The following is a 13,722-nucleotide window of genomic DNA, read 5'->3' as shown; positions in this document are numbered from 1 at the left end:
AACATAGCATATATTTAGCAATACATATATAATACATAGCAAATACATATATAAACATTTGCATACATTTATAACATACATAATAAATGTGCACACTTACCAAGGTCCATCCAAGCCAGTTAGCCCAAGGTAGCTTCGTGGGCTATAGTCATATACTGGAAATGTACTACTCCAGAGTGGGGAATGCGGGAAGCACGAAAGAAAGAGAAACAATAGCTTATGGTAAAGGAGCCTTAGAGCCAGGAGGCAGCCAGAACTTCCTCCTGCAGGGCCATTGTTGCAGGACAACAGCTTCAGGGTTGTGCAACACCTTTAGTAAACACTTCCTGAAGCAGAGACAAGAATGAACCCGGGAGTTTCATTCTGTCTCACTTGAGAGGAGTCAGGGACAGATCAAGCAGTGCACCCTGAGCGAGAAGGGCAGGCACTCTGCCCCTGGGCTCATCCAGCATGCTGCAGGGGCTTCTTCTGACGGTCACGGTCACGTTCCTCCTTTCTCCAGTTCCAGGTCGGTGTTTAATTCCTTTTCGGGTTCTGTTAGATACGCCAGTGAACTGCTTGCTTTTCACCTTCTCTCAATAGCTTTTTTTTTTAAACCAATTTTACTCACCAGTTGGGCTGGTTTTAGTCTGCTGTTTGGGGGGGGGGGCTGTGACTTCTGTAAACCCTCAATGTAAAGGAGAGGGAAGGAGACGACTTGAATCCATTTTCCTATGTCTGATATGGGAATACATAGCCATCAAAGGGAAAACTTCATACAGCTTAATTGAAGCAGAGAATATGATCTTCGTGTCACAAAGCGGAATTCGTCAAATCCCGCGTGTCATTTTGAGAGCAGTAAAGATGCAGAGGATTTGACTAGCTACCGCTGTGCACAAGGCTTTCAGAAAGTATCCGCTGTAATTATAGGGACCAGTTTGGCTCGTCCTGTTCCTTTTTTTTTTTTTTAATTTTTTTTTTTCAACATTTATTTTTGGGACAGAGAGAGACAGAGCATGAACGGGGGAGGGGCAGAGAGAGAGGGAGTCACAGAATCGGAAAGAGCCTCCAGGCTCTGAGCCATCAGCCCAGAGCCTGACGCGGGGCTCGAACTCACGGACCGCGAGATCGTGACCTGGCTGAAGTCGGACGCTTAACCGACTGCGCCACCCAGGCGCCCCTCGTTCTGTTCCTTTTGAGTGCATGTTTTTATGTTTGGTCCTGCCATTACTGGTGATAATAAGTATGACTAATTAGGAATAAACAGGTGACCAGCTTGATATTTCTAAAGCATTGTGCTATTACCTGATCAAAACAAGGTTATCGTTAAGCTTAAATGGATCATTTATTTCTATTTTGCTGGTTATCAAACACGTAAGACTTCAAAAGGAGAGAAATTTTACTTCTCCATAATAGGTCACTTCTGGCCTGTCCCTCCATTTCTGAGAAATTCGCCAATTAGATGTTGGTTAAATTTAATTGGGTAACACATTTCCTTAACTTATTTCTATTTCCAGAGCTTATTTAAGTCACCACATTAGCTTCAGTGCGTGAAAATCCTTCCCATTCAATCTTTTCTTGGGTTTTAGAGTGCTTGCGGAGACGTAGGAATGGGAACAGATCATCAACAAGAAGTATAGGGTTAGGGAGGGAAAGATTCTCTTCTCTCTCGCACTCTCCCTACTTGGTCACTAAAAGTAATTCTCCCCACCTCCTCCCCACTGTTTCTGATTTTTTTTCCAGGCTTCTGAGAGTTTTACTGCACATCATTAACTAGAGAACTGTGCTGGGCATTTAAGTTATTGACTTCAATTTCTACTTTGAGAGTCAACCTTAATAGAAACCTTCTTTCCCTACATGTCTCCAAAAGTGCTATCTCTAAAAATTCTTTGGGATCCCTCACTTGGTTGGCCCCTGAGAATTGCTTGGGAACTAGCTTTATTGAACAGCATAAAGATCAAGCAGGATCCGTTAACAGCTAACCCTGGAGTCCACCCACATGACAGGCTTTTCACCACATTGGGCATACTAGCTGATTCTGTTCTCTCGTCTTTCTTTGCATTCACAACATGGCACCAAGAGACAGCTTCCTTAGGAACCATGCCTAAAACCGTGATGTCTTCAAGTATTTGGTGGTGGGGACAGAGGGTTTGCAGTATCTCTTGTGAGAACAGGGTGACCGACAGACAGTTACCCCTTCATCTTCTATCTTGAACAGAGAGACCCCCCCCCACTTTACCTTCCATTTTTTATTTTCAAGACTGTCCCCTTGGCAGTGAGTATTATTCCTACTGATATTATTCCTACATGGATTTCTTTCCCAGCCGGAATGTAAAAAATAAAGCAATTCTCATTTTCTCATCTCTTCCTTTTTGTTGATCTGCCCCCACCATCCAAAGAAAACATATGTGCCTCAGACCATGACTTGTGCCCAGTTTCCATAGACATGAAATAAAATAATGAAGTGTAATTAGGCCAGCTGTTTGTACGCACTTCACCATCCCCTGAGAAAAATAACTTCTAGGATTTCATCATAGGAAAAAACCCAAATATTTAAAAGGAAGTAACAGTTGTTTGGGGGTGAGATGTACGTACACTGACAAAAGAGAAAGTTCTTTAATATATTTCTACAGGATATCCAGAGGGTACAGTACTTTTTAAAATTATTTTGTTTCAAATTAACAATTCTTTCTTATCTTCATAAAATGACTGGATGAGCCTCAAGAGCATTTATAATTTAATCTTCATAGCCAAAATGATAGATTTAATGAGGATGCATTTTTCCTCGATGTTTGTCGTCACTTTTACTACACTAAGCTTCCAATCGCCAGAGTTTGAGGGGGTGCAGCGTAGCCCAGATCTGAAGTCAATATTGAATAAACTCTGATCCAGGGCTTAATGTCATGTGTTTAGTTTGGAAAGACATTCTTTAAACGATTTGGAACAGATGTGATCAAAAATGAAAATGCCAAATATTATACACAAATGTGCTAAACTCCAAAATTGCCCCCAAACACATTAAAACAGAACATGGCAATCCAGACCAGTGCCTGTGATATTAATCTTGCCAATGAGTATTCGCTTTTCTAAAACCAATATACAGTAAAATAATTATCTCAGGCAATCCAAAATAATAGTTTTGTTTTTTCTCGATCTAGTGTTGCCGGCCAGAAGTAATCCAACGTGTGAGTTCTGTGGGAGAGAGAGAAAGCGAGTACTAAAATGAATTAGTAGAAACATATTGTGTTACATCTCGGATTTGTGTAATCCCAGGATGGCAGTTAGTTGTGTTTGTTCCACAGGCTTCCAAGTAATTAGCCTGATTTTATTCAGCTGGGAGGAGGCTGCGTCATTTCCATCAACCTGAAGGATGATTGAGCCAAACGATACTTTGGACTGCTGTGTATCTCTAACTTGGGTCATCTGTGATCATTTGAATCTCATTCTTTCAGGGGCCTTCTTGGCCCCACAAAAATAAGAGCCATTAAGAGAAAGTCTGTTTCCTGTAGAGAATGTACTATGTTGCAAGAGCGCCGAAAATCTGTTGCTTGCACACTGAAGATAGTGAGAGGTTGCCCGAGGCTTTTTAAAAAAGTATTCTGGTTTCTTGGTTGATAGATTTTATTTGCCATTTGGAAGTGTGCAGCCATCAAAGAGCTGGAGGTAAATTTCTCCGCTAATGTACATATTTGACTTCATATTTAAGTCAATTGGTAGTTCCCGATTTCATGAAATGTTAAGATTTAGATACTAAGTAGAAGCATGGAGATGCGTGTATATGTCAAGAAAACTTGCATTGGCCGGATGGCCTGTTTCCCTCACCCCTTCTGAAAGGGGAATGTGTGTGTGCTGTCATTTTTTGCTTTGATAAAAAGAATCAGCCGGATAGTTATTATTTTATGACCCAAGGGCAACTTGGGCTGATATTTACTCTTGGAATAGTGTATCATGGATGAAAACCAATTTTCAAACAGCACTGTTAGAAGAGTTACTTTGGCTGCACATTGGTGACTATATGGCTTCATGAACTCCATATTAATGGGACTAATTGCACTGATTGGACATAACCCACAAGACAGCATGTGGTTGCCTTATGGTGTGCTTGTTTGGTATTACAGGTTTGCAAGAAGCTTCAGGGAATTGTGTCAATGCCGTCAGTTAATTTGTGGCAAGAGTAATTTTCTGAACCTCTTGGCATCTTATTATTTTGACATAATTATGATAATTAGGAAAATTTTAACTCAATGCTAAAATGATCGATTTAATGTTCCTTTAGGCTTTTTAATTTCTGTTATAAAATTTTTTGATAAATAGTATTATTGTTTTCCTTTACAAAAAATAAATTAAATAGAAATAAAAATGCCCAGTGATTATCTCTGCAACAGCAAGAAGGTCTTTACAAAAAATAAATTAAATAGAAATAAAAATGCCCAGTGATTATCTCCGCAACAGCAAGAAGGTCTTGAGGTATCTTATCTGGTTCTTGAAGTCTTGTCTATGTAATGATACTTATTTTATCAAAACCAATTACAACTTTCTCCAAATGATCCTCATCTCTTCAAAGAGATTACAGAGAATTCGGTATTTGTTTGCAGAAAACCATAGACTACATGAACTGTCCTTAAAGGTCATTTAATCTTCTGTCTTTTTAACCAATTAAAAAATTAGAACCAAACCCAAAGTTCCAGTATCCTAGGGTTGATTCCATGATTTTAAATGTTTTCAAAATGTTTTTAAGAGTAAATCTCAAGTAAATCTCATTGAAAGAAAAGCTATTGCATATCCCTTTAATGGCCTGGTTTTTACCTAATGAGATTTAGCCAATGGCTCTTAAGTGGTCAAGTGCATTTAGCCATCCTAAAATGATAAAAGAAAATGGACATAACTAGGAATTTTTTAAAGTTTCTGCTTTAGGGTCGCCTGGGTGTCTCAGTCAGTTGAGCATCCAACTTCGGCTCAGGTCATGATCTTGTGGTCTGTAAGTTTAAGCCCCACGTCAGAGCCTGGAGCCTGCTTTGTATTCCATGTCCCCCTCTCGCTCTCTGTTCCTCCTCCGCTGGTACTCTGTCTCTCTCTGTCTCAAAAATAAATAAGCATTAAAAAAAATTAAAGCTTCTGCTTTAGTTTCTAAACAACATTTAAAAAAATATTCTCTGGGACATCTTTGGGATAAGCGTACAAGTCACCCAAGATGACTGACAAAAAATACTCAATGTTATTTGTTAAAAGATCAAAAAATAATATAAATTTATATTACCATAGAATTTAGGTTTGAGTGCTTTAATAAGTTGGGATTATCTTTAGAAAGCACTCTAGTCATTACCCAGAGAACTAAAGCCCTTCCAGACCACAGTGTTAGTAAATGGCCAGCTTGGGCCCATACTTTGATTTTTGGTTTCTACTGCACCTATATTCTGGGTAGACCAGTAGCCCCTCCAGAACCCAAAGAGCTGATCTATTGACATTTACTTAGACACTATTCTACACGGAGGAAGGACTCCATCAAGTGGGAAAATAAAAAAGAAAATAGAAAATTCAGTGTTAGTTTTCGGAAAGCTGAATTCATCTCAAAAATAACTTGTAGAAACAATGCTGAGATGAGAATTCAAAATGTAGATAGAAGGTTGGATGAGGTAACTGTTCAATTGTCTTTCCATAATGGCTCCAGGCTCAAAGTTCCCTTCCGGACCAGTAATAGTGCTCTAATTGTTTGCTTCTCTAATTTTTATTCTTTTCATGCTTTGTATGCAAAAATAAGTTTACCTGTATTGCAAAAGCCAAGCATTCTATGGAGCTGGCAGTGGAGCTTTATTACTGCATCATAGTTTTCTTCGTTAATGTAAAATATTGCTATTCGACAATACGAAAAAATATTAGAATCAGAAATGGCATACATCATTGATTTCATTTTTGTAACACTGTGTAGTTTTCAGAGTACTTCTACTCAATTATGCTGACACTGATAGAAGATTGTCTTAGAAGGTTAGTTTGGTTTCTGCCTTTCTGTTCTGGCCTGTATTGCTTGCTACGTTGCTCCGCAGAAGATTCAAGGTAGCGAAGAGAAATGGAAAAATCCAAAAGAAATACTTTCACCAAATAGAGATACACTTGCAAGCTTTCAGTGGGGATGTATGTGAAGGTCTAGGCTAAAGATCTGAGAGGAAGAGTGGGTTTCTGATTTTGTCTCTCTACTCTTAAATTACTCTGGCATAAAACTCAGTTAAGCCTCTGTATGTGGCATTATTGCCGAAACCCAATACGGCTGATTATTACCAACAGGCTTGTTTATTTCTTCTGCTTCACTCAATCTTCTCTTACCTTTTTTTCCCTCCTCAGTAAACACGATAAAAGAACTCTCTGGAGTGAAGAACTATGAAGTGGTTTATCCCAGAAGACTTCATTCACTTCATAAAAGAGAGGTCAAGGAGCCAGAACAACAGGTACTTCTTTTGACTTAACGAAGAGTCTTGAAAAAAAAAAATGCATATATTTACAGGTGGTATACATATAGATATATAACTCTAATATATAAATATGTACACATATTTATATAGAGACATTTTCATTTGTTATTTGACCTATATTATTTTCATTAATCGTCACAATAACCCAATGTTCTATTTTGAGCCTCATTTTTTTGCAGATTAAGGTTCTGACGGTTGAAATAAACTGTCCAAGGTCACACAGAGAGTAAACCTTAATACTTTTATGGTAATTTCTAATTCTGTGTACTTCCAAAGAAATTAGATACAGTTTATTTTATCTATCTATTATCTACTTATCGATCATCTGCATATCTATGTACACACGTACAAACAAAACCATGAACATTAAAACTGAAGTAGAAAATAAAATATTGTGAATCAATTAATATACATATATGCATATTAAGTTAAGATGAATTACTGTAATTAACCATGAAATTTATTTTTGTCTTTCCTAAAGAGAAAGTTATTGAAGTTTGTAGAATTCTTACTACTTAATGAAACAACACAGTCTCAGTCAAAAGCTAAAAGCTAAAACATGATCCATTCAACAGTTTTCTCATTACCTGCACTCAGGAGTCTTCTGCTGGGAGACAGGAAAAATACAGATAAATGAGACATAAATAATAACTTGTAGAAATATTGTAAGATGCAACTCACTGGGAGTACATATCCTCCCCACTGGATAAGCTTCCCCACAGATGATTTCTTCTAAAGCAAACATGTTTATAATAGCAGAACCCATAGGAGACCCTGTTTATTGAAATTATTCTCTCTCAACAAAATGTTTCTGGTAAATTTAAATGGGACCTGTATGCACTGGGTTCCTCATCAGTATGGCCCTCTTCAAATGCTTTCCAGTATTCTCTTAAAAACACCAGGTACCTTTTGTCACTGAATATTTTGAGGAAAGTTAATACACGTCCAGTGTTTTAAAGTGAATTCCTCATAAAACAAATTTAAGCTTTTGAACAATTTATTTTGTTGAAAAACTCTAGAATAATTACTGACACCTATTAGATGATCAATCTTAAGTTTTGGAAGAATTGAGTGGATGGATGCAGTTGATACAATGTGCTTGATGTTTATTGCCAATACATTATTTTTCTAGTCCACAACTCGATTCACTGATTGTATAAGCCTTATCTTTCCTTGATTCATAGTAAAAGTGTAAAGGATCTGAATTCAAAAGGCTTGTTTATATTCACATCTTAGCTTTGTTAATTTTCTCTGTTAGACACTGATGAGCTTCAATTTTTTCATCTTAAAATTGAGATAATGATAAGAATGCTTACTTTATATGGCTATTTGGAGAAAACTTACATGCAAAGCAAAGCAGGATGCAATTATTAACTCCCTGCTCATGATTATGCTATGGCACTGTCTTATATAACTCACCACCTTCTACTTCTGACTAACTGTCATGGCTCTTTTGCTTAATATAATGGTTTATTAAGCCGTTTTGTTATCTTTCTGCTTCTCAACATAACCTCCTTTTTAGTCAGCTTTGGTAATCTCAAAGCCTTTCTTGGCAATATGTTTATTTCTACCACTCGGCCCTTCTTATGGATTTTTTTGTTTCCTATTTAACATGTTCTCCCCATATGTAACACCCAGTTCATATTCTATTCTTGTAAAGTAAACATGGAATATTTGTATATGTACTGATAGATCCTTTTCCTGGAGTCATGCTTCAGGAATGGCCAGTGTTACACCATGTGGCTCTTGATTTTCTCTTAATATTGATTTCACTATCATTATCGTGTATGTGTGTGTGTGTGTGTGTGTGTGTCCAAGTGACTGTGAGAATAAGTTTAATCTTCTCATCTGGGTTGAAACTGCCCACGTCAATAAAAAAAAGTGGGTTTTTTTTCTACCTTTAACATGCCTCTGCTCCTCCTTACCCTCACCTCTCAACCTGTCCTATGGAAGGTATTCCATAAATGTTCATTGATTCAAAGAAATCCCCACAGAACACATCCATCTTACCTTTTGGAGGAAATAAAAACATTTCACCAAATTCCATAGACAACCAAAGGGAAATGTGCCTAAACGATTGGAGGGCTTTAATGTTTCTTTATAGGGTGAATTTTATTTTTATTTTTGTCGTTTTGTGGAGTATATTTGCAAGAGTCTCCTTGCTGCCTTCAGTTGTCGACAGTAGGAGGTAACATGTTATTCGCCATGAAGAATGTGACAGGATGAGGACTGAATGCTTCCGACCATCTCACAAATACATGTAACTCAGTCATATTTGCCTTTTAGTATTATTCAACTAGCATTGATGTTCTCAGGTGCTGGTTGATGCCTTTGAAGTACCGGCCAGCAAGAATGTGATCAAACCACTAAAAACCACAAAAAACAATTCCTGGCTGAAGAAAACATTCCAAAGGCATTGATCTGCTTTTCCCAGTCACTGTTTTCATCCTCTGATATTTCAGAATCTCACCTCCTTTCCCTCGTCACAGATGTCTAGCTCTCATTCTTATAGTTCCTGGACTACTGTGTATAGAATCACCAGATTCTAGCAAATAAAAATACAGGACACCCGGTTAAATTTGGATGTCAGATAAACAATGAAAGCTTTTTTTTTTTTTTTTGTATACGTCATCTCCAATATCATGTGGGTCATGCTTGTATTTAAAAATTATTCACTTTATCTGGAATTCAGATTTAACGATGCCCTGTATTCTAGGCGGCGATCATACCATGGGGCTTTTTTCACATCCCTGTGAACGTGTTCTGTCTACAAATATAGGGTCCTGTGCTGCTGCATGTCTGATATTTCAGGCCTGCCTGGTCAGGCTTGCTGAGTTCTGCCATGACACTTGTTTCACAAGCATAGACTATAGAAGCCAGGGCCTCCTTGTCTATCTAACACGCAGCAGGCACATTCTCTTCCCTTCCACAGAATCTTCCCTTTTTGTTCACATACAGCTTATGGCCAATAAGAACTCTGTTATACAAATAAGCCAAGTTGTTAGAAGCTATCTTCGTAGGGGAAGGAAAAAAAAAAGAGGTTAGAGTGGGAGAGAGCCAAAGCATAAGAAACTCTTAAAAACTGAGAACAGGGGCGCCTGGGTGGCGCAGTCGGTTAAGCGTCTGACTTCAGCCAGGTCACGATCTCGCGGTCCGTGAGTTTGAGCCCTGCGTCAGGCTCTGGGCTGATGGCTCAGAGCCTGGAGCCTGTTTCTGATTCTGTGTCTCCCTCTCTCTCTGCCCCTCTCCCCCGTTCATGCTCTGTCTCTCTCTGTCCCCAAAATAAATAAACGTTGAAAAAAAAATTAAAAAAAAAAACTGAGAACAAACTGAGGGTTGATGGGGGGTGAGAGGGCGGGGAGGGTGGGTGATGGGTATTGGGGAGGGCACCTTGTGGGATGAGCACTGGGTGTTGTATGGAAACCAATTTGACAATAACTTTCATATATTGAAAAAAAAAGAAGCTCTCTTCGTGGTTTCTGCGTTGAGATTATCGGTCCTCCTTGTGCAAAGAATTGATTAGCAATTATTCAAAATGACTAGAATTTGGAATGCATGTGACGGAAGGGATCTCTACATCCTGAAGATGTTATATACATTCTCAGTGAAATTAATCACTTCTCAAAGCAGGGAAGATGAGGACTTGTATACTTATTATTATTTTTTAAATATTTTTTTATTTTTTTTAATAATTTATTGTCACATTAGCTAATATATAGTGTATACAGTGTAGTCTTGGCTTTGGGAGTAGATTCCCGTGATTCATCACTTCCATACAACACCCAGTGCTCATCCCAAGAAGTGCCCTCCTCAATGCCCATCACCCATTTCCCTGCCCTCCTACCCCGCCTCCCACCCCTATCAACCCTCAGTTTGTTCTTTGTATTTAAGAGTCTTTTATGGTTTGTCTCCCTCTCTGTTTGTAACTTATTTTTTCTTCCCTTCCCCTATGGTCTTCTGTTAAGTTTCTCAAATTCCACATACGAATACAAAGATATATCTGTCTTTTTCTGCCTGGCTTATTTCACTTAGCATAATACCCTCCAGTTCCATCCATGTTGTTGCAAATGGCAATATTTCATTCTTTTTCATCGCTGAGAGGTTTTCCATTGTGTGTGTGTGTGTGTGTGTGTGTGTGTGTATCTATATCTATATCTATCTATCTATCTATCTATACCTTTTTTACCCACTCATCAGTTGATGGACATTTGGGCTCTTTCTATAATTTGGTTATTGTTGATTTATCCAAAGGATACAGGGGTGCTGATTCATAGGGGCACATATACCCCCATGTTTAATAGCAGCGCTATCAACAACATACGTACTATTAATCAACTGTGCCCTCTACTGGTCTAGAGAACAGAGGCACTGGCTTTACCTTCAGCTGTGCCAAGAGCCTGGCCCCATCCTTCTGACTTCATCATGCCTGGCATCATGAAATAGTCCTCTGAAAAATTTTCTGGAGGGGATACTCAGGGGCTGAGTAGAAACTTGCATGTTTTTTTTCATTATCGTATTTTTGGTTATGCTGCGTATGCATGGCATAAGGAAAACTGAATAACTATTTGTTGAATAAATGAGCAAATGGATAATAAACAAATGAACAAATGGGCACATCCATGAATTAGTGTAACTGGAATATATTACCCATATATCTGCATAGAAATGTATTCAGTAAGTACTTAATTAAGGTCGCGGGTGTTGGGAACTTAATATTCAAAGGTAATTCCTATCTTCCCAGGATTCTGCCTATAGAGCCCACACACTTCCTTTGAGGCCAAAACTGCCAGGCTGTTGGCTCATGTCACAAAATAAAACATCTGGCGGCACAGTACCTTCCTTATGTTGGGAACAATTTCAGGTCTTAGCTGGATCCACCAGAGTTTCTGGAGGCCTCAGACTATTGTATGTCATGGCAACAGTTGTATTACTGGCACCACACCTCCCTGGGACTTCGAGGGCTTCCTTGGCTATTTATTTTCTGTGTGCATGGGCATCATCTTGACTTCATCCTCTTGCTCCCCTCCCAGGAACGTCCGGGATGGTGGCCTTCTCAATCCACCCACTAAACCTTACCCATGGATGGTGTTTCTCCTGGAGGAAGTGTTTATTTATATGTCCCTATGGCCAGCTAACCTTATTCATTGGGCTCCAAATAATTTCCATCTAGTGGACACTGTCCAAATCAAGGTGCATCTTTCCTCTCCTAACCCATAGTTCAGGACCCAGGTTATATACAAGTAGGATACGCTTTTTATTAGCAGGCATTGCTTTCCACCATGGACTTCTACTTGGAAAGTACAGTTATAACATCACCTAGAGCACCCTCTTTCACAAAGACTTGTTTTCTTCCTTGCTGTTTCCTTTCGTCTATAATCTCTATGCTAGTGTTGGCTAAAACTTCCAGTCCAAAAGCAACAATCTTTTCTAAAACCACCACCAAATAAATTTTAGGTGAAAATCTACAAAAATCCATTGCTGACAGGAAACGCATACCTGGAGGCTTCTTCTGGGTAGAAGATTATATTTACTATCCTCCAAATATTTTAATCCCATCTGGCCTTTCTTAAACCTGAATAATAAGTGGTTACAATGACTCCCTATAATTTCTATTTTCTTTTTTTTTTTTTAGTTTTTTTTTCAACGTTTATTTATTTTTGGGACAGAGAGAGACAGAGCATGAACGGGGGAGGGGCAGAGAGAGAGGGAGACACAGAATCGGAAACTGGCTCCAGGCTCTGAGCCATCAGCCCAGAGCCTGACGCGGGGCTCGAACTCCCAGACCGCGAGATCGTGACCTGGCTGAAGTCGGACGCTTAACCGACTGCGCCACCCAGGCGCCCCTATAATTTCTATTTTCAACCCTCAGGCTTTTTTCCCCCCAGCTCCTGGTGTTTATAAACATGATGTGAATTACAGCAGCCTCTCCTCATCTAGATCCACACATTGTGCTTAGGAGTTTTTGACTTCAGAAAAGACTCCAATAATTGATCATTTAAAGGGAATGTGGGCCATAATAGTTGACTTTGGAGGTGGCAAACCCCGGCACAATCCTCCTGATCTGGAGGCCCAAATTCACTATTGTCCCTCGCTGAGCTCAGGTATTGCTCTGGCCAGGAGACGGAGGAGAGAAGAAAAGCAGAGAAAACCGCACTCAGTCATATTTGGTCTGACATATTTAGATCTCTTTAATAACAATGTCCTGGCACCCCGCAGGGAGTTTTTAGATTCACTGTTTTATAGAACAGAATCAACATTCAGCACACAATAACATCTTCTTTAACACACTTCTGTACAGTCCTATCTCCTCTTGGATATAAAAAAAAAAATCTCAATTTCCAACCATTCTCCTTTTCTCCATGAGGTTCATTTGAGGTAATACTTTCCCATTCTGAACTCCTAAGACTTATTTTCTTCCTGATGACTTCTTTCTGCTTTCGAATACATATTTCTGTTGTTTTGTCCATATTCTAGCTTCCATTTAGCCTTGAGAAGACCTCCAGACCAAAAATCATCCGTAAGAGTCTTTGAGGTCTCTGGGTCTGTGTGCTTACTATTCCTTCTTCTCAAATAACTTCCCCACCCTGCTTCACCTGGCTAATTCATGTCTCCGCTTACATGTTACCTCCTCAGGAAAGCCTTTTCTGACCTTAAGATGTTAGACACCCTACACTGCATTCATATTTATGTCTCTTATCATATAAATCATTTTTATTATCTGTATTTCCACAAGATTTTAAGCTTCCTGACAGTTGGCATCAATTTTTTCTTGCTTAGCGTTGAATTTCCGGAACCAAATAGAGTCATGCTTATAACTCAAATAATATTTGTATGTATCATGCCTATAACTGAAATAATATTTGTAAAATGCATGGGTGGATGGGTGGATGGATGGATAGATGGATGGATATACAGGTCTCAGGTAATTTGTCCATTCAGGTGGCAGAGTTGTGTGATTTGTTAAAAGAGACCAGAAGCAGACATTTGCTATTATATGGACTACTGCTAAAGAAAGCAGGCATTGTTTGCTGATGATTAAAAGATGAACGCAGCCAAATCAATTATTTGTGTATTTATAACTACCAGCGAATGTTTGTGCATTTTTGCAGGAAAAATTTGAAACTGAATTGAAGTATGAAATGACAGTTAATGGGAAAATTGCAGTGCTTTATTTGAAAAAAAGCAAGTAAGTGTTTTTACTTCTCACATTACCCTCACCAACAAAACGTTAGCAGGTGGAAACTGTGCTGAATGAGTCTGTTTCTGCTTAAGGTTCTCA

The 13,722-nt window shown here is 38.8% G+C and overlaps 1 protein-coding gene across 1 annotated transcript in view; it reads left to right on the top strand.

The window, feature by feature from the left end:
• Positions 1–387: 387 nt before the first annotated feature.
• ADAM28 (ADAM metallopeptidase domain 28) overlaps positions 388–13,722 on the top strand; it is a 73,921-nt gene continuing 60,586 nt past the window's right edge. Inside the window, exons 1-3 of the mRNA XM_043561417.1 lie at positions 388–508; positions 6,316–6,419; positions 13,553–13,629. Coding sequence (XP_043417352.1) covers positions 451–508; positions 6,316–6,419; positions 13,553–13,629 — 239 coding nt within the window. The 5' untranslated portion in view covers positions 388–450. The remainder of the gene's footprint in view (positions 509–6,315; positions 6,420–13,552; positions 13,630–13,722) is intronic.

The sequence above is a fragment of the Prionailurus bengalensis genome, chromosome B1 (genome assembly GCF_016509475.1).
Source record: "Prionailurus bengalensis isolate Pbe53 chromosome B1, Fcat_Pben_1.1_paternal_pri, whole genome shotgun sequence".
Classification (NCBI taxonomy): domain Eukaryota; kingdom Metazoa; phylum Chordata; class Mammalia; order Carnivora; family Felidae; genus Prionailurus; species Prionailurus bengalensis.
The sequence above is the reverse complement of the archived record's forward strand: the minus strand, read 5'-3'. Positions and strand labels throughout refer to the sequence as shown.